At 34.6% G+C, this 21,811-nt stretch overlaps 1 protein-coding gene across 3 annotated transcripts in view; it reads right to left on the minus strand.

The window, feature by feature from the left end:
- Positions 1–21,811, minus strand: part of beta-Man (beta-mannosidase) — a 168,423-nt gene that overhangs the window by 19,038 nt on the left and 127,574 nt on the right. For all 3 annotated transcript variants that reach the window (XM_089091204.1, XM_089091207.1, XM_089091205.1), the window contains exons 11-13: positions 20,762–20,874; positions 14,940–15,104; positions 7,001–7,148 (exon numbers count right to left, since the gene is read on the minus strand). In XM_089091204.1, the coding sequence (XP_088947330.1) occupies positions 7,001–7,148; positions 14,940–15,104; positions 20,762–20,874 (426 nt within the window). The remainder of the gene's footprint in view (positions 1–7,000; positions 7,149–14,939; positions 15,105–20,761; positions 20,875–21,811) is intronic.

A 21,811-nucleotide genomic window follows, 5' to 3' on the forward strand; every position in this document is an offset into this window, starting at 1 on the left:
ATTCGAAGAGGATCAAAATGATTATTCGTCATCTTCACCTAAGGATGGAGAAACTTTGTCAATTTCGACGCTGGCTCGGAGCTTTTCTGAAATTCTAACTATAGTGAAAGACAATGGAAAAAAGCTTGACGGTATCACGGACCAGTTCAAATCTCTGGAAACCCGGGTCAAATCGCTTGAGGAAGCGCTATCTGGCCAATCGCAGCAATTTTCGACAATCCAGACCCATGTGGCGGCTACTGAGAATGAAATAATAAATGTAAAATCACAGATTAGTGTTGTTACAGCTGAGTCAGTGTTTCTCCGTGAAGAAAATAATCAGTTGAAAAATCGGTTAATGCATTGCGAGTATAGAATGAATGAGAAAAATATAGTGGTTTGGAATGTACCTTGCGATGATAAAGAGGAAGCTAAAGCGATTTTCAAAAATGTTTGTGAAGAAGGACTAGGTGTAAACGAGACCCCATATTTTGCTTTTAAATAAGTAAAAAAACAGCGTAGATTTTTTAAAGTTAAGTTTCGTTATAAAGAAGAAAAAAAAACGAGTCTGAAACACATTAAAAAACTTAAAGGAAAGACTGTTTGCGGTCGTAAAGATATTTATCTTAGCGATGATTCTCAGACGGCAGTAAGAGATATTAGAAAACGGCTAATTGAAAAAATATCAAAGTTTGCTGATTGTGGTATTCAAGCATGGGTAACAAAATCGGTTCCACCTCTCCTTTGTTTTGATCGGCTAAATGGCCTGCGTGTTTCTTTCTCCGTGAATGACGTGATTCCTGAATTGTCAGTGCCGATAAATCCTCGAGGTGGGCCTATGCAATGCTAGGCGGGTTGTCATATTTATATTAATTATTTTAGTTTAATATGGTTTTGAGTTATTATTTTGTTGTGTTTTTTACTTCTTTGTTTTTTTTTTTGTGATAGCATATTGGTATGAAGTAATGTTGTCTCGTGTTTTTTTTATCTTCTTTTTTTTAAAAAGATGTTGTGGATGGAATAAAGTAAAAAAAACAAAATGAGAAAAAGTATTAATGGTGTATAATGTATAGCGCGGTGCGGAGCGTACCGGGTTGTGATTGGAGTTCTTATGGATTGGTCTTGGCTTTCAGTGATACTAGGCCTGGAAACAGTAGTAGTGTTTTTTGGTTTTTATGAAGATATTTATGTTTCTTTTTTTTGTTTTGCTGGTCTTTTGTGGCATGGTGTGGTTTCTCTTAACGTGAGATTAATATTTGATAATAGATAGAGATAATCGTGAAATTCCATCATCAAGGTTAAAATAATTTGAGCGGAATTCTCTTTCATTTCAGTCAATTTTTCAAATTATTGTGGCTGGTGATGATGATGATACTTCTAGTAATTTTGATATCCCAAAAAATCAATATATATTTATGAATGAGCTGGTAAGAAAAAATGTAAATACAAGTAGGATGTCGTTTTGGAATTGCCGGGGTTGGAGGACTGCGCAGGATGTGATTGAAACTTTTTTGTCGGATTCAGATACAGATATATTAGGCTTATGTGAAACTTTTTTAGATGATTTTTCAATTGAAAATATACATGTAAAAGATTACCAATTTTTTCACATCGGCCGGAATAGACAAAAACAATGGGGTCTAGGTGTTTTGATTAAAAATTGCATACCAGCACGTATAAGGCTTGATTTTTTGCTACTGAATATTGAAATGATTTTTGACTCTTGTGTAGTTGAATGCTCTTTTCCAAATAATCGGAAGTTTTTAATTGCAGTTATTTACCGTGCTCCGTCATCGAGCCAGATATAATTTAAAAATCATTTTGAAAGTATGTTGGATAAATTAGCTAGTCTCAATACTCCTTATTTAGTTATAGGTGATTTTAATATTGATTTAATGAAACTCCTATCTGCAGATCAGAATAGAATATACAGAAATATTTTGTAGTTTTTGGAGGGCCCACTATCTTATGGACTAAACCACGTATGTTTTGTGCCCTCTAGAATAGCTGATACATCATTTTCACTCATCGATAATATTTTTTCACCTTATAGTGCTGTTAATACATTTGTTATTCCTGATGATTCATCTCACCACTGTATAATTATGTCTGATTTTCTTATAAATTTTCTGCATAATAAAAAAAATCAAACCAAGTGTAGAGATTTTTCACATAAAAAAGTGTTAAGGTTAACAGAAGGGCTTGGTGATGTTGATTGGAGTCCTGTAATTGATGAGAAGGATCCGAACCAATCATTAGATAAATTTTATTATATTATGAATGAAAAGCTTGATCTTTTTTGCCCATATAAGAGCCCGAGAGGAAAGAAACTTACTCCAAAAAAACCTTGGATAAATGAATCACTTTTGAGATCTATTAATGAGAAAAATCGTTTATATAAAATTAGAATAAAATATCCCACGGACATAAATATCACGCGTTTTAAAAATTATAAGAATATGCTGGTACGGATCCTTAGAGTAGGTGAAAGACTTTATTATGAAAAATCTTTTCGAAATTCAGATTCCCCTAGAAAAACTTGGAGTTTGATTAAAGATAAAATTGGAAGAAATAAAAAGTTGTTACACCCTGAAGTGTTATTTTATATTAATGGTAAAGAATTTAGAGGACCACAAGCTGTTGCTAAGAAGTTTAGTGAATATTTTGCTAGTATTGGATCATCTGTTTTTTCAGGAGAAGTTGACCTTTCTTCCCCAAGGTCGCATAAAAAATATCTACAGCCCACTGAAGATACGAGCATATTTATGGCCCCGGTTACTTTTGCAGAATTTCAAAAGGTCATTAAGAATTTAAAAAATGGTAATTCATTGGGATATGATGAACTTTCTACTAATTTGCTAAAAAATATTGCAGGTGTAATTTTTGAACCATTGCTTCATATTTTAAATTTATGTATTTTCTCAGGTACATTTCCTAAAAGATGGAAAATTGCACATGTAATACCATTGCATAAAAAAGGAGATAAATCTGATACAAATAATTATCGTCTTATTGCAATTTTATCACCATTGTCTAAAGTATTGGAAAAAATTTTAAAAGGAAGGATTACTAATTATCTAGATAAAATAATTTTGTTTACCAAATATCAGTTTGGATTTAGGGCAGGCCATTCGACGGAACAAGCACTTGCAGCTCTTGTATTAGAAATAAATGACTGCTTAGATAGTAATTATCATGTATCTACTGTTTTTTATGATGTTAAAAAAACATTTGACACTTTAAACCATGAAATTCTTTTTGATAAAATGGAAAATTCCGGTATAAGAGGGAAAGGACTAGAAATAATAAGATCATACCTTTATGGACGTAAAATGGTGGTAGATGTTGATGGTCATTTATCTAGTTTAAATGATCTTGAAGATATTGGTGTCCCACAAGGATCGGTATTAGGTCCGCTTTTATTTTTGATGTATATTAATGATCTTCCACGATGTTTGCAGGGAAATAATGGTCTTGCAATTTTATTTGCAGATGACATAGTTGTTTCTGTTAAAGCGAAGGATTCATCTACATTGATTCAAAATTTGTTTAACACTGTTAGTTCAGTTAATCGATGGTTTGTTTCTAATTATTTAGTACCGAATTTTAAGAAGACTGAATTTATGGTTTTTGGTCATTCAAAACGTGCTACTAAGAAAATGTCATGTCAGGAGCTTCAAGTTGGTGAGCATAAAATACGTAGAGTTCAATCGTATCGTTATTTAGGAGTTTTTATTGATCCCCTTTTGTCATTTCAAACTCATATTGATCATTTAAGGGTGAAACTTTCGCAAAATATTGGGTCTATGTATCGTTTGTAACATGTTTTTCCATTTTCAATTTTAAAAATAATTTATCATTCTTTGATTGCTCCTTATTTAAATTATTGCAAAATTATTTATTTAAATACTTTTTGGACGCATATAAAACCACTACAGATCCTTCAAAACAAAGCAGTGAGAATACTTGGAAATTTTTTACATCGTCCATCAAAACTTAGAGATGCATCGAAAACTGAAACATTATTTCTTTTCTTGAATTTATTAGATCTGAAACATATAAGAGAACTTAATATATCAATATGATATTTTAAAGTACATGATCCTAGTAGTTATTTTTATAAAAAATCTCTGTTGATTCTGCCCACTCCTTCGGCTCTTAGGTGTTCTGGAACATATCGAATTCCCTTTGTTAATTGTGAAAGATCTAGATTTTCAATTAGATACCAAATACCATTTATTTCAAATAAATATAGGCTGAAAGATAGAATTCAAATTGAGTCATTTCGGCAAATATCAGTTCTAAGGAAGAAAATATTAAAATTATCTATTGACCTGTGATGGTGGAATAGAAATTTTTTTTTATTATTATTATTTTTTTTTGTTTATATTTGTTACCCATGTTGGGATAGCCTTCCATGCCCAACTTGTCCAGCGTTTGTTTTCTTTATGTTTGTTATGTTTTTTGTTTTTTTCTTTAACCAGGTTTTTTTTTTCTCTTTCTCTCTTTTGTTATGATGAGGAAATTTTTTTTTTTTTTTTTTTTTTTTTTTTTTTTTTTTTTTTTTATTAATACCCAATTTTACAAGCTTTGCTCTCTGTTGGGGGTATATGTTTTTTGTTATGTTGATTTAATCAAATAAACAGTTCTTCTTCTTCTTCTTCTTCGCTTTATGATCCAAATTTTGTCTCTCAAATTAACGGTCAAATCTACGGTTTTCAAATTAAATATAGGAGGAGAGGGATAAGATTTATCCCCTTAAAATTTTTATATACTCCTTCCCCCTTATTATTATCTGCTCTTTTTAAAAATTGACCTTCAAGTAGGTTAGCTGTTGCATCTCGTCCCTATTGTGATCTAATTTCAGAGTGTTACTATTTTCTTTTCAGCAGCCAACGTGATATTTTTAACGCCAATCTGTAAAAAAATGACCGAACAAATGGTTTAGATACCAGCTTAATCAGAACTTGCAAATAACTGGTTGCATATATCAGAAAGCTACACAGCAAAACAGGAACTAATATCATTGGTAACCACAGTATAAATATACAAACAGTAGCAAAAATAGCTTTACTTTCCGTTAAAGATTTTTACGAAACATCAGTCTCACACCTTCCTTCATGACTCCGCCTTCTTTAATATTTATACTGTGATAGCTACTGAAGCTATTATTGTGACGCAAAGGGAAAATCCCTTTCGCACTCTGGTGTATCCCATTTCTGAAACAAATTTTCGCTACTGTTTGATACTTATACTGTGTTGGTAACTTTAATTCTGACCTATCTGATAATTTGTATCCTGGGTCTTAGCTGTTTCAGAGCTGATTAACATCTAGTTGTAATAAAAATCAGAAAGTTAATCAGCAAAACTCGAACTCCTTTAATTGGTAACCACAGTATAAACATACAAACCGTAGCAAAAATTCCTATAATCTCCGTAAAAGATTTTTGGGACACATCAGTCGCACACATTCCTTCATTAATCCGCCTTCTTCAATATTTATACTGAGGTAGCAACTGAAGCTATTGCTGTGACGCAAAAGGAAAATCCCTTTCCGCGCGCTCACATGTGTGCCATTTCTGAAACAAATTTTCGCAACTATTTAACATTTCTACTGTGTTGGTAACTTTAATTCTGACCTATCTGATAATTCGTATCCGGGGTCTTAGCTGTTTCGGAGTTGACTAACATATAGTTTTAATAAAAATCAATATTCCTCGTAAACTCATCTTAGTTGCATGACTTTAAACCTGGATCATGTAGTCTCGCCATTTGAAGATGAAAATGTAAAAGTTGCACACGGTGTTCTTTATTCCGACCACCTTCTAGCCTCAGGTATCCCCATTCACAAGCCAAAAACAGTTAATAAGTGGTTTACTGTTGCCGATCAGAGGTAATTCTCGCTCAAAAAGAAAATCAAATCGTAAATTTTGTCCTCGCAGCTTTCTTGGTTTTAGGTCTTCAAATCTTGTAAACCTTTCAGGTTGTGACTATTTTTCACTACTCTTCGCCTAAAAAACCACCTAGATAAATTAGAGAAATCGATTAATTCTTTTAACGGAAGTTTAAGTATTTCGTTAAAATCTTGAATTTTTTTGGTCAAATACAAACAGGGCAATTGTTCTTATTGTTATCATAAACATCAACCAAACATGAGCACACATGATACAAACCTTAAATTTTGTTGAATCCAATTTTAAACCGATAGGATAATAATGTTTGGACAAACATTTTTTTTCAACGCATATGAACAATATGTGAAAAATCACCCAAGGATCTGCTTCGTTCAGCTTATCTATGGCCAGTTTATATCCAGTTAGCAGAGGCGTCTATTTGGAGGAAGCAGTAGGCGGGTACGATCTCCCCAGATTACCCTTCCCCTCAATAATTTTTTTAGGGGGGGGGGGATTTTCAGTAAAAAATTCCTTTTTTGTGTTTTTATTAAGAAAATGGAAAAATTATGACAAATTTGTCCCCCTAGATTTTGAAAAATACCTTTCCTTTGAAATTTCCAATGCCACTACCAGCAAGACTAACAAAGCGTAAAATTATTGATATTATCTTTAAGTTGGGTAAACGTATTGGAAGCTTTTGTCTTACATTTCAGAATAGTCAATATTCAGTGTCCCATACAAAGATGCAGATTATATTTTTATGAGTTAAGCCAGGAGTAAGGGGGGGGTCTTACCAGGGAGGGAAGAATAGTCAAGAGAGAAGGTTTTCCTGTGAGAAGGAGCAACACTCAACAAAAAATACTTCCGATAAAACTTAAATCTTATAAAGGGAGATAGAGTTGGGACCCTACAGAGCCCCCTGTCTACGCTAATATTTATATACTTTATAGAAAAAGTCCTAATATATTTCAACACATTAGTCATAAGTGGTGACTAGAGTCGACTCCCAGATGGAAAAATTTGAGTCTACCATTGATATCTCTGAGTTCTTAGAATTTCTTCCATCCCTGGATTTAAATATGTTGGAGGAGAGTTTTCAAATATTAGAATATAAAAAAAAATAGTACCAATGGAGGCCCATGAATGGCCAGGCCAAATATCTTGCAATTGCCAATACATGGCTCCATATGTATAGCCTAGGCCTTCTCCATTCAGTTTTCCCATCCAGCGACGGTACCACTCCGTTTCTGCCTTGACACTCATTGCTTGATTCACCTGGACCATAAAAAAAAAGATTTGTTACTTTATAAGCATAACCAGTATTCAGCGTAGCTTCACAAAAAAAAAAAAAAATCGGGCAGGGGGTTTTTCCTCCTCGTAAATGAGAATTTCTGATGTAATAGTTTGGTTAATCTACCCTATTTTGTCAAACAGCTAAGCGATAGTTTTAAAAATTTCAGGAACAATTTTACTGGGAGGAGGCGAGGCCACTTAGAGATTTTCTGGGAGGGAGGGGGGGAAAGAATTCTCCAATCCTCTCAAAAGACCATTCACTACAGTTTGCGGTCATTCGCAAAATAGATTATTAAGGGTAAAGCAAACAAATATACAACCTTTTTACAACCTTACTTTTTGGGCTTTTGCATAGTGAAACAGCATATTCCGAATTGATAATATTTTAATCTTAATTATACAATACAATGTATGAATTTTTCAAGCAATATCACCCTCGTGATGAAACATACCCAAAAAAATCGCCTAGATAAATTAGAGAAATAGAATAATTCTTTTAAACGGAAGTCTAAGAATTTCCTTAAAATCTTGAATTTTTTATGGTCAAATACAATCAGGGCAATTGTTCTTATTGTAATCATGAACATCAACCAAACATGAGCACACATGATACAAAACCTTAAATTTTGTTGAATCTTATTTTAAACCGATAGGATAATAATGTTTGGACAACTGTCTGAAGTGTGCTCCTTTTACTTTACAATAGAGGAGAAGAAAACCAAAAGACAAAAAAGCTTGCCATAGCAAAGAATGATCGATAAGGATTGGAAAAGTATTGCAGATTGTCAAGTTTGTTGCTATTGAATGAACCTTGTAGGAAGAAATCGTGTCATATTAAGAAAACGACGTGACGAACCCTAAGATGACCTAATGGAAGCGGAGGGTTGAAATCCAAAGAAGGGCTTGCCGATGTAAATGAACGAGAAGGCTTTCTCCTTGTATGATATACCAGAAAAAACATTAAAGTGATTAGTGCTACATACGAAAATAATATTGTTGTGGATAAGGTAGGAAATGAGTTTAGTAGCTAGTTTTGAATTAAATCAGGAGTTAAGCAGGGTTATGTTCTATCCCCACTTATATGGATCTTTTTTGATGGACTTTGTCTTAAGCAGCACAGAAAAGGCAATGGGAGAACACCAAATCAAATGGGGAAGTCAAACTTTCCTGGACTTAGATTATGATGATGATTTAAGCATCCTAGGTGAAATTGTTAGTAAACTGAATAAACTTTTAGAGGTTTTGCGAGTTCAATATGTAAGAATAGGTTTGAAAATTAATGTTAAAAAGACTAAATATGTCAAGGCTAGGAATAAGTGGAGATGGAAACTTGATGTTGGGTACCGAAAAGATCAATCAAGTGGACTACTTCACTTACCTATGTAGCAATGTCAGTGAGCACAGTTAGACCCTGGCGCCACGCCTGCGCATCGACCGAACGCCGCCAACGAGAGGCCCAGTTGACCGCCACCAAAGTATCGCAACGCCACCGGCACGCCGCACGCGCACCACCACTGGCCGAGGCGGCGGCGTTTGGCTGACTTTGAATTAAGTTTGCAGCAATTCTTTATTCCGTCAACAGCAAAGTCGAAACTTTTCTTTTCTCGTGTGGTTAAGTATTTCGATTTTCCTGATTAGAAATTAAGCAGGGCTTGCACTATCCCCGGATTTTCGGGGATCTTTCCAAAAATACGGAAATCTATGTATCGCCCGAAAAAAAAATGGTTTCCCGAATCCCCGAAAATCACCCAATCATGGTGCCACCCCTAGTGACTATCCCTGCCAAATATTACTTTGTATACCATATTTCTTCACTACTCTCTTGTTCGTTAATTTTTGTCTCTTGTGTTACTTTGCATATAAACCAGACATATACAATTATAATATATACGGTTCTTCATGTGTTGATAAAAGTATAGTCTTTATGAAATTAAATTAAAAAAAAAACATGTTTGTTTTAACTGAAAGTAAGGGGCGACATTAAAACTTAAAACGAACAGCAATTATTCCGTATATGAAAGGGACTGTCCCCTCCTCAACGCCTCATTCTTTACACTAAAGTTTTTTATTGTTTTAATAATAATATAGTATAATAATAATAATAATAAAAATATTATACAAAAAAGTAGGCCAGAGCCTCTTACAAAACAGGAAAAAGAAAAATACAAAAATTTAGATAAATCTTCTAAAGTTACTGAAGTCCTACATACGACTCTCGTATATCTTGTCAAACGAGTTCTTGAAAGAGCTGATGGAGGGTACCAGAACGGTTTCTTCAGGTAGGCAGTTCCAGGTATCGATGACTTGGTATCGAAGAGCCCATTTGCCTACATCTTTGTAGAACCTCTAAGTTTTAAGCTTTAAGGGATGGCCACGTAGATGATTTTTGTTAAAGACCAGCAGTGCTTCTCCAGGGACGATGTCACAGCAGCCATGGCATAGCTTGTACAGCTCGATCATACCACCCTATAGAAATCTGTATGAGAGTGATGGTAGGTGAAGCAGACGGACACGTTGTTCGTATGGGAGGTCTTTCAGACTTGGGGAGAACTTCGTCATCCGCCTTTGAACTGCTTCCAGTGCATCTAAATCCTTGTTCAGGGATGGATGAACTGTGTGATGACCATATTCAAGAATTGGGCGGACTAGAGACTTGATGAGGGTCGCGAGCATTTCTACATCGAGACACTTGAAAGTTCTCCTTATCAGCGCTGGTACCCGCGCAGCCTGTTTTATGCCCAATTCGTAGTGGTCCGAATAGGTCAACTTGTGGTCAACCATGATGCCCAAATCTCTTTCGACCGTGCTTTGAGCAAGTTGTGTGCCCCCAATGCTGTATAATGCAGATGAAAATTCAGCTCCGAGGGTCAAGTGGTGGCTTTTCGGGATAATAATTTCCATCAGCCAAGTCTTCATCCAGGCGCTAAAACGGTCGAGATCTTCTTGGAGTTTTTCAGAATCTTCAGGTGACATGATGATACGATATAGCTTAGTCTCATCCGCTTAGAGCAGAATTATTGAGTCAATATCATCAACTAGGTCGTTTATATAAAGATTGAACAGAAGGGGACCTAGGATAGATCTCTGTGGGACACCACTGATAACGTCAAATTCTATTTGGCTTATCTGACCTTCTACAGCAGTGACTTGCCCCGTTAAAAAGTTCGTTATCCAGGCAAGTATTTGCCCCCCGCCCCCCAGACAATATTTTACAAGCTTGAGAAGTAGACACTTATGGGGCACTTTGTCGAAAGCTTTCTGGAGATCCAGGTACATAACATCTATTTCAAGTCCCTTATCCAGAGAGGTCTTCCCGTCGTCCACTGCGTAGAGCATCTGAATTTCCGCTGCTCTAAATTTCCGCTTTAAAGGAATAAACAGCATTAAAATAGTGACATGATATGTACCGAATTCTAAATCTCGGTTGGTAAATGCAGCGGCTTTACCGACTCATTCAGTTATTTTACGTATTGTATTCGAAACGGACATTATGCTAATTATTGAGAAAAAACAGTTGGTAAAAAGACCAGACAGTCAGTAAAATCTCTTGCCCCCCCCCCCAAACATTTTGACTAGTAACGACAATGGTAGTAGCAATGCTGGGCTAACACATTTTCCTCTCTTGGATTTTCCTTAATACGTAACAAATGACACAGAGTTGTTATTTCATCGTTTAAACTAATTACGAGTGTGTCACGGCTGACAAGAAAATTAAATTCCAAACGGAATCTATCAACGAAACGCTCTATTCCTAACTATTGTCAACAGTATCTGGTGGATTCATCAAATCTAATTAAAACCTGGCTGTGATTTCAGTGTTGTTAATTAATTTTAAAGAGGTTAGTACTAAGCAAAGAAACGTAAGGCAGAATTAAGTATTGAACCTTGGGTTACTAAAATTAGGGCAAGATAATTTTATTTTCTAGATCATTTGTTATTAGAAATATTATTCAACATCTAAATTCTCTAAAAGTTACTAGAAAAATTCTACTTTTCTACTCTACTTTTAAAAAATAGAGTGGTGAAAAAGAGTCAAACTTTAGCGTAAAGAGCCAGGCGTTGAAGAGGGGACAGCCCCTTTCATATACACAACAATCTCTGTTCGTTTTAAGTTCAAGGCGCTGAACGTTTTTCAACTAATGGAGGCTCGATTTTGACTCACCTTGCATGAAAAATTCGAACACAATTTGCATATTAATTTTGGCAGATTTATTCCGGATATAAAGGGTCGCCCCCTCCTCGATACCTTGCTCTTTACGCTAAAGCTGTTAGCGCTTTTAAAAAAGCTTCTTATTCTAATTAAACAGCCCCTGTGTTTCAATTTTAGTAAACAGACAAACTTTAGCGTAAAGAATAATGTATTGAGGAGGGGACAACCCTTCATATATGGATTAATTTCTATTCGTTTTTAAAATAATGTCGGTAAATCTGGCTCACCTTCTATGAAATACACCGCTACACCTCACGCAAAACTCCTTCGTAGAAACTTCATCCAACGTAAAGTGCACCCTCCCCCCCCTCGTCAACTTCCCTCCAGATATTTCTTTTCTCACTGAGAATCCTCCCCCCTCTCTGTAAAATTACTTGTGGACGATTCACCCTAAAAATTCTCCTTAGCATTTTTTGACTGGAATAAGACCTTAATCTCTAATCGGTTTCTCGATCATTCGAGAAATGCCCCCTTCCGTGGAAATTATTTCCCAGGAAACAAAACGGGTGGAAAAAAGCCCCTGGGTTATTTCCCCGGAACATCTCCATATAAAAAATTTGGCAATGAGAATGTAAGACAATTAAAACGAATTTCGAATAGCAATCCCCCCAGTGTAAAATTTCCCCTAGAATATTCACTCATCAGAAATTTCCCTCCCAAAGGAAGATCCTCTCCTTAGAAATCCACCCCAAGCTTACCCCCCCCCAAAAAAAAATGGCCGCATACTTCCTAATAGAATATACTATATGTAAACAATGGGCAAAATACACAACTTGCAGCCCTTTTCCCCGGGAACTGTGGGGGGGGGGGTCATTTTACACTTAAAGACATACTTATTAGATTTTTCGACTATGCTGAACAAAATGGCTATCTCAAAATTTTGATCTAGTGACTTTGGGAAAAAGAACGTGGGAGGGGGCCTAGTTGCACTCCAATTTTTTTGGTCACTTAAAAAGGGCACTAGAACTTTTTAGTTCTGTTCGAATGAGCCCTCTCACATATTTTAGGACCACTGGGTCGATATGATCACCCCTGGGGAAAAAAACAAATAAACACGCATCTGTGATCTTTCTTATGGCAGGAAAAAAAATACAAAATTCCACATTTTTAGAAATAGGAGCTTTAAATCTCTACAATAGTGTTGTCTGATGCGCCTAATTCGAAGATGGGATTTCCATTAAAATTCTATGACTTAGGGGGTGTTTCCCCCATTTTCAAAAATAAGGCAAATATTCTCAGGCTCGTAACTTTTGATGGGTAACACTAAACTTGACCAAATTCATATATTTGAAATCAACACAAAATCCAATTTTTTCAATGTATTTATTGGTATCAAAATTGGTATCCGTTTTTTAGAGTTTCGATTAGGCTACTATTGAGCCGGGTCACTCCTTACTTACAGTTCGTGACCACGAACCTGTTTGATGAGATTAAACCATTTCGAATGCAGATGCCCAATTGCTATAAGATTCTTACGTCATTCGTAGTCAAGAATTTTATTTTGAAGTTGAACGGAACGCATGCACTATACAGGTTCAGTTGGATTTTGAAATTGATAGTCAGCAGATTTTTGCGACAGCTGAATCGTAAGTTTGTAGAATTTTGTTTTCTTTTGCTATTTTTATACACATTTTCTTAATGTTTAATACACAATTATTGAACGCCTCATAGATGAAATAAAATACAATTATCTTTCTGATAAATGTTTACCCCCCCCCCCCACCAAAAAAGTAACCTTCTATTGAGACAAAATTTAGCTATAGACTATGTTCAAGGTTGGGGAATTGAAGATTGAAACCGAAGTCCCCAAAATATGACTTACAAAAAAATTGTATCTTATTGCCTATAGGAGGGGGAGATTGGGGGCTATCATTTTAAAATGATAATACCTCGAATTTTTTTTTAAAGCAGAGATACCGAAAAGCTAATTATTTTCTTTTTCATTTAAAGCGTTGCGAAGTTCTAACTTGTGTTTTACCAAACTATATTGCCTCATATTTTTAGAATACTGAAAAAATGAGTTCAATGGTTCAGTTAAACGATGGTTCAGTTAAATGAGGGTTCAGTTGCAAGGTGGTTCAGTTACACAGTGATTCAGTTGCACGGTGGTTCAGTTTCACGGTGGTTCAGTTACACGGTGGTTCATTCGCAGGGGGTTTAGTTACACGGGGGTTCAGTTAAATGGGGTTGAGTTGCAGAGGGGTTTAGGTGCACGAGCGTTTAGTTAAATGGGGTTTAGTTGCCTGGTGGTTCAGTTACGCGAGGGTTCAGTTGCGCAGGGGTTCGGTTATACAGGGGCTCAGTTGCACGGTGGTTCAGTTACACCGTAGTTCAGTTACACGCGCACCGCTGCAGTGAGTTGTTTGTAGTAGTAGTAGTAGGAATTGTGTTTTATAACCCTTTGCTATTGATAAAGAAAATATATATACAATAAACACTGGACTATGTTTAATTTTCCCGAGAACCTGATTATTTAAATAAATACAAATTATGTACATACACGACGACACTACTATTACTACGCAGCCTAACGATAAAACAATAAAGCGATTTGTAAAATAGTAACAATAATAACAATAATAACAATAAAATGTAAATAATACACGTTAAAAGTATTTTGTTTTGATTTGTGACTGTCTCCTTCCATTTCGGATTATCGACAAAACTTGGTTATACATTTATCAGTCATTTCACAGAGAAAGAAAAGCAATGTGCAGAGACAAAAAAAAACTTTGCCTCCAAGTTTACCAATGACATTTCAAAGAATGGTTTCAAGTTGCACAATTAGTTTTAAAGAATCACCACTATGTTTGTGGCTCTTGCTTCAAACAGCTTCAGTCTTTGTCTCATGCTTTTTTTTTTTTTAGATTCTTTAAAACTACTTGACTGCTGAAAATAGTGCACACCTGCCAAAGTAATGGACTCCTACAAAAATTTAAATACCTGCCCCCTTCCAAGAAAAAAACAACAAAAGAAACAAAACAATAGTAAAGCTAAGATCTAACAATAGTCAAGCTAAGATGTATAATACACAGGAAATCATGTCCTCCTCATTAAAAAAAAGTAAAGTAAAAAGAAGTAAAAAAAAAGTAAAAAAAAAGAATTAAAGCTAAGATCTAATACACAGGAAATCATGTCCTCCTCATTAAAAAAGTAAAGTAAAAAGAAGTGAAAAAAAGTAAAAAAAAGAAGTAAAGCTAAGATATAATACACAGGAAATCATGTCCTCCTCATTAAAAAAAAAGTAAAGTAAAAAGAAGTGAAAAAAAGTAAAAAAAGAAGTAAAGCTAAGATATAATACACAGGAAATCATGCCCTCCTCATAAAAAAAAAAGTAAAGTAAAAAGAAGTGAAAAAAAAGTAAAAAAAAAGAAGTAAAGCTAAGATATAATACACAGGAAATCATGTCCTCCTCATTAAAAAAAAATAATATCTCAAAAACAAGTGTAAAGTTTCTCCTTTTAACTAGTTGTCCACTTTATCTCTGCACTGAACAGTTACCTGCCTTATACTTTTCCTCAGAAAGGATGGTAATAATCCTTTCAGGGCAAAAAAGAGTTCACCTGTGTCAAGTAGGTCATTTGCTTAAATCCTTCCTCAGCGTCAATATTTGAAGGACGGGGTAGATGCATTTCTACTTGCAACAACATCTCCGAGTTCCCACCTGGATGATGCTGGACATGGTCATTCCAAGTGCTATTATAACTCCAATCTTCAGAGGTGGTAACCTAACAAATATATTATTTACTAATAAGAGGTAACAAATTACTATTTGTGAGGAAGGTGGTAGAGGTAACTAACAAATACACTATTTAAGCTGCAAATATTCACGAATTGTTTATTAAGGGTAAAGAATTTAGAAAAGATTCTAAGTGTATGACACCCCCCCCCCCTGAGAGCAACTAAATTAAAAAAAATGAAATTGTCTAACTTGTGATTCTACTGGTCACTACTTAAATAGCTTAACCTTTTTAAAGGTTTATCCAAACGTCATATTTTTCTCCGAAAATAAAAAAGTGGATAGATCTCGGAAGCACTATTTTGCCAAATGATCCCCCCCCCAATTTTATTATTTTGGCAAGATTGCACTGGTCAGACAGAAAGACAATTCTGTTAAATATTGTTTTAATTTTCACTATACAATGCGTTGAAAAACAAATAAATACGCTTAGTTGACCCTTCCAAAATATTTATTTAAAAAAAAAAATAATTAAAAAAAACGATTAAACAGGGAGAAAGAATTCAAACGATAATAAAACACATGCAACATCACTACGGTACAAGAGTTTTTGTCATAAAAACTGCAAACAAAAACAATATAAAGACCAACATTAGGTTCAAAGAGTAGCGTTATTTTTCCTGCAACAACACATACATGAAACCTCGCACAAAACACAACTAAAACCCAGCTTTATTAATCCAGAGCGAAGAGCCTCACTTAATTAAAACTCCTACAACAAATCAACACGATTTCAAGAATCCAACCGAGAAACTCAGAAAAAAAATATAGAAAAGAAAAAGTGGCAATTTCTTCATCATGTCTGGCCAAGTTTGAAAAAAAGGAAAGTCAACCACAACGCTTGGTTCTGATAAGATACAAAATGTAAGGTTCTAATGAAATTTTGGCACTGAATTTGCAAATATTCTCCCCTCTTGTCGACAGTTCGTTGTAGACATTCCAAATTTTTGCATGCAATCAAAGTTGAATTATTCATCTTTTTTGCAGCAAAGTTTTTACTAGATTATAATATTACAGATCAACTTTTGTATGAATATGGAGAATCTTATTATTCGCAAGCAAACCCACAGTTTTACAAGCAAGGTATGTGTAAGCTAGAAAGGCAAATCGAACTAAGCATGTAAAACGCACGTGCAAAATTCGCATGGCTCGCATGAGAAAGTTCATTGGATTTGGTGAGAAACAACGATTAAACAACTTTAAATTAACAAACAAAGTATCACTCTTTTCAAAATAAATTTTAAAAACCCTCATAGAATCGCTCACTAACCTAACAATTTCGTCTGTCGAGCAAAAAAACAAGATTGTTTACCAGCAATAATTTGACCAAAAAATGAAATACACAAATAATTGTTCAAATTTAAATATGTTTCTGGGTTTTAATAAGTAAAACATTCCAGTAAAATACGGTTTTGACCCAGAATTTGAACAACAAAAATATTTTTGGCACAAAAAAGTTCAAATAAATTCGCTCAATAGCCTATCCAAAATCGGCGACAATCGGCCTTCCCACATTTTAGTAATCCAATTTGAATCAAAACCGGAGATGGAGAAAAACAAACTAGGTTTTTATATGGATTCAACTGAGAAAAAGGCTTATACAACAATTCAAGATAACTCAATTCAATTGCTGGTGAGCTTAGACGAAAATACTGAAGTAAAGTGTCCATACCATTGTTCTAGCGGGATTTGGTCTGATAAATCAGCTGATGATTGAATTAATCTATTAGCCTAATTGTAAAGTAACTTTGGATTATTCCTAATCTTGGTTGATATAACCTTAACTTGTCGTTTCTTCCATATTGCCACTAATTTTATCTATTTGTTGATTTAACCATCTGCAATAGGGGGCCATTTCTCAGTCGGTCACATTGATCCCAAAGATAATACCATAGCCGATGTTTCTGTTTTGCTTCAACCAATCCTGGTATAAAAGACCATCCCATTTTTGTTTATTTCCACGCACTCTAATAACAGGAACCGCAACGGAAGCTGCAACTTTCATAGCATGAATTATTTTGGCATAATACATATGTAATTCCAACGAATGGAATTTTTGAGACTGTGACAGGAGGTGAAAAGGAATTCTAATTCTACTGAGAATACAAACTAATACGCACTGATATAAGTTTACGTCTATCCTATCCCAAAACTGTTTCTGAAACCGTTTCGGACTACAACGCATATGGTAAAGAAACATTTAAAACAACAGACACTTCAAGGTGAGAATAATCACTGATCAAAATTTCATCTGATACATTAACAAGATACTTTTTTAACGATTCAAGATCCGAAACTATGAAGTTCAAATTTGCCACGCTACCTGAATTATGAACATAAACATATTTTCTGTTATTCGTTGCCACAGTTAGATCTTTCAGAAGTGATGATAATAAGATCTGGGACCAAGGAAAACGAGGAATAGTAAGGTCAGTGTTAAGATCGCCACAAAGCAAGATGGCTATACCAGACGCTCGCATTTTATGGAAAAGGTTTTGAGAAACTTTTACATGCTTTAGCGAAACGTTCGTTAGACTGTTGGTTTCTATAATTAGCAGGCATAAAAACAGTAAGAATAACGGTATGGCCTAGATCAACAGCAACAAAAGCATCATTGGTTTCAAGTAAATCACACTTAAGGTTCTTATTTACTCCAATCATAATGCCGCAAGAGGGACGACCTAACCTGTAATTTTCGCAGGATGGATCAAGAACACGTGTTCACAAGAAACTTCCAACTGATTACTATTAACGCCACTTAATTGGTTCTCTACTATACATACTATTTCGAATGACTTGAATATTTCGGATAGAATTATTAACTTATTTCTTGCTCTATTTACGTTCTGAAAATACAGGTTTACACAGTCAGGTTCCTTGCAATGGTCCATAACTGTGGGCGGGCGTATCAGCCTCAAGCTTGACCGCTCAAAGCAGCATCAAGCATACGGCTCTTCATCACGACGCAGGAGTAGCTGTTGCTTCTATGATTTCCACCACAATTCGCGGATTTCACAGTGGAGGCTGAGCATGCATTATCGTGGCTATAAACACGGGGCCCGGCATATTTACCACATTTAAGTTCATTCATATGATCATGTGAAAAGTGATCAAAGCCTTGGCATTTATAAAAATGCTTGGGTCGATTCAGAGGACATGACACACGGAAAAGCGAATAATTAATTTTAACGCGATGCATTAGAGCCATATCGAGATCTAGTTGAGATTTAAAGGACAACTGCACAACTGAACTACGTCCAAAGCCATTTACATCCACAACAGAGTTAACTAGACCTTTAATAGTTGATTCATCAAAGCCCTTGTCCATCCGTATAATTCCTAGATATTCCTTCTTTAAAACCTTGGCACTGATGCATGAATCGGGTGGTAGGGCGCTTACACACCGATGACGCAGAATCATTATCTCACATAAACACCAGTAGCCTATCTTTCCGATGCTCAACATGGTCGACTTTGTCTAAGCGTCCTAAATTTGAAAGAAACTCGCGCTGCTTAGCGGGGTTGGAAGACCACATACTAGCAGGTAAATTACCAAAAAAGGCTGGAACTATAGAATTCTCTGGCTTAGGAAGGAACGGCCACAAACAGTTTTGTTCATCCACATCTGTGCTAACAGACTCTTGTTTTTCAACCAGGAAATTTAAAATTCAAACAGTCATTTAATCTTGATGCCATACTAGTATTTGGTTCACTCGGGAAAACTGGAACATCTGACGGCTCCATAATCGTAAATCGTGGAACAGGATCATCTTTCGAGAATCGGTCTGATAGCAATTTCTAAAAGTCGGTAATGAAAGCCACACTCGGATGTGAGCCTCGGCGGTTCCCAAGAATATCCACTTTAAAAATATCACGACAAATTTCAATAGTCTCTTTAAACGTATCTTTTCCAAAAAATTTCGCTGCTAGTTTAACAACAGTATCCTTATCTGCCTTGTTAATAATATTGTCTCTGTAGAAAATTAAAATCTGTACAAATATACACAAGTCCGTTTTACAGGGCACCAAAACTTACTTCTGTCATGATCAAAATGGTATTCAAATATCATAATCCGTATTTAATCAAGCCGTGAGTAAGTTATAAGAAATTTGTAATCTGAAAATTTAAAATATTTCGTAATTTTCTTACTTTGAACAGTTTCACTTATTGAGCAATCCACTTAAATACAAAATGTAATCCAGCCTAAGTCCTTACATTTCCAAGGCTGACTATTATTATATTATTATAATATATATTATGATAAGGCTATGACACTATGTTATTTTAATACCACAAATGGTATTTTTTCCCCTTCTGACCCCGCACAGGGTAAAAATGGGGTACTAAATGATGAGATTTAAAAATTCTGATGCCGTTTTCGGTCTCCCCAGATTTGAATTAATATGAAATGACCTTTCAATCTACAAAATACTACACAGACTAAGATTCTAATTCTTCACACACCTCTTACCTTGCTTGGGTGGAAAGGGGGTACTAAGTGATAAGATTTTTAAATTCTGATGCCGTTTTTGGTCTCCCCAGACTTGATTTAATATGAAACGACCTTTCAATCTAAAAAATACTACACAGACTAAGATTCTAATTCTTCACACCTCTCTTACCTTGCTTGGGTGGAAATAGGTTACTAAGAGATAATATTTTTAAATTCTGATGTCATTTTGGGTCTTCTCGGATTTGAATTAATAGGAAACGACAAATTAATTAACAAAGCCTCCAAGTGTTCAACAAATGGATTTTAGTTTGCTTCTGTGTTATCTTGGGGGCAGTAAGTTAAAAGTGGAAGCATGTCAAACGTCCTTGGGTCTTTTGTCATTTTGGGCTCTGACTTGAATTAATAGAAAACAACCTTTGATTCCACCAAATACTGTACAAATTAAGATTATGATTCTTAATCCCCCTCTGACCTCGCTTGGGTAGAAATGGGATAGCAAATAATGAAATTTTTTAACATCATTTTGTCATTTTCCGAATGTGATGGCATTTTCAGATTCGTTGGACTCGAATTAATTGGAAACAAACTTTCAATTTAGAGAATATTGTAGAAATTTAAATCTGATATTTTCCCTCTTTTTCCCCCTGTTTTTCCGGAAAAAAAGAGTATTTTTGCAGGGCTGACTTTGGCCGATTTTGGATATGTTATTAAGTAAATTTTTGCTGAACATTTTGGTGCCAAAAATGTTTCTATTGCTCAAATGCCAAGGTTTGGCATTTTTTTCATAGTTTTATTGGTCTAGAAATACAGAGTATTTTACAACCCATTCAAATTATTTACCTTATAAAATTTTACACCTAAATTCATCAAATTCAGACCTGATACTAAATCTAATTTAAAGATAAAATTAAATACAAAAAACCTCTTGAATAAAATTTAATCTAAAATACAACAAAGATAAATTAAAACTAGATCTAAAATAAAATTTAATTAAATCTTACTGAGTCTCACAAAAAAATTATTTATTGACTTTATGGAGACAATTAAATGAAGTTAAAACTCTTTCTGAGTGCCAAAAAGTACTTAAAATATCCCTAAAAACTTTATGAACAACATGTAGTTTACTGACACTGTAGGTCGCCTATCAGAACTTTTTAAGGGAAATTAACATAAAATGCAGCATAATCATTACCCGTTTAATTGATCTGAAGCTTGGCATTGCTTGAAAGCCGTACTCAGTTGCCATTCGTGGTATGGGGAAATTTTTTGGATCCCAAGCGTCCATGAAGTAATTATAATAGTGAACTAAAATTACATAAAAATTTAAATCAGAAAAATGAATCAGTAAAAACTAAGATGTATTTCTATCGAGATAAAATATAAAAGAAGCGAAAAATAAACAGAAAAATTTGCCTTTCAATGTTATTATTTCTGAGAATATCATAAACATGAAATTAAAGATCGCAACAAAATCCTAATTGCTCCTGGCTCTGTATAACAAAAAATCTCTGGTAAAACAATTGGTGGTAAAATGGTAAAAAAAAAATATTTTGTAATTTCTGGTACAAAAAAGAAGAAGAACAGAAAGAAAAAGACAACTACGAATTTGATGCTGCAATAAATATGGTTACAAACTGCTGCAATATACCTCCCCCCAGTGAAAGAAAGGGTTAAGAAATGCAACATCTCGTTTTATAACATTCTGAATATATTTCGTCAGTATTAAGCAGTTTTGTGCTAATTTCTAGCAAAAAAACCAAAATGGGAAAAAACTGAGGAACTTACTAATATATTTATTATTATCATTTTACTGGTATATTTAGGAGTGTTCTAATTATGTATGTGTATGTTTAAATATGAATTATTGTATTGAAAAGTTTACAATATACATAAAACATACCTAAAAATAATGACTCACGATAAGTTGTAAGCACCCGTGCGAGAGAACTGTAATTATCTGTATAATATTAGGCTGTTTATTTTCCATTTTGACTAGGATGGTTCCGTTCAACTAGTTCCTCTATAGATTCGATTAAGTTTTTTTTCTTCACATGAAAGTAAAAAAGCGACGTTGAAACTTATGAAGAATTGAAGTAAACCTATGCTTAGGGGGGGGGGGGTGCGAAGACCTAGCCCCCATGGATCACAATCAATAGTATGTTATAAAGCTCGTTATTTTCTTTTCGAATGACATTACATATATATATATATATATATATATATATATATATATATATATATA

The sequence above is a fragment of the Artemia sp. Qi Xiang Cuo genome, chromosome 6 (assembly GCF_049724085.1).
Source record: "Artemia sp. Qi Xiang Cuo chromosome 6, ASM4972408v1, whole genome shotgun sequence".
Lineage (NCBI taxonomy): Eukaryota > Metazoa > Arthropoda > Branchiopoda > Anostraca > Artemiidae > Artemia > Artemia sp. Qi Xiang Cuo.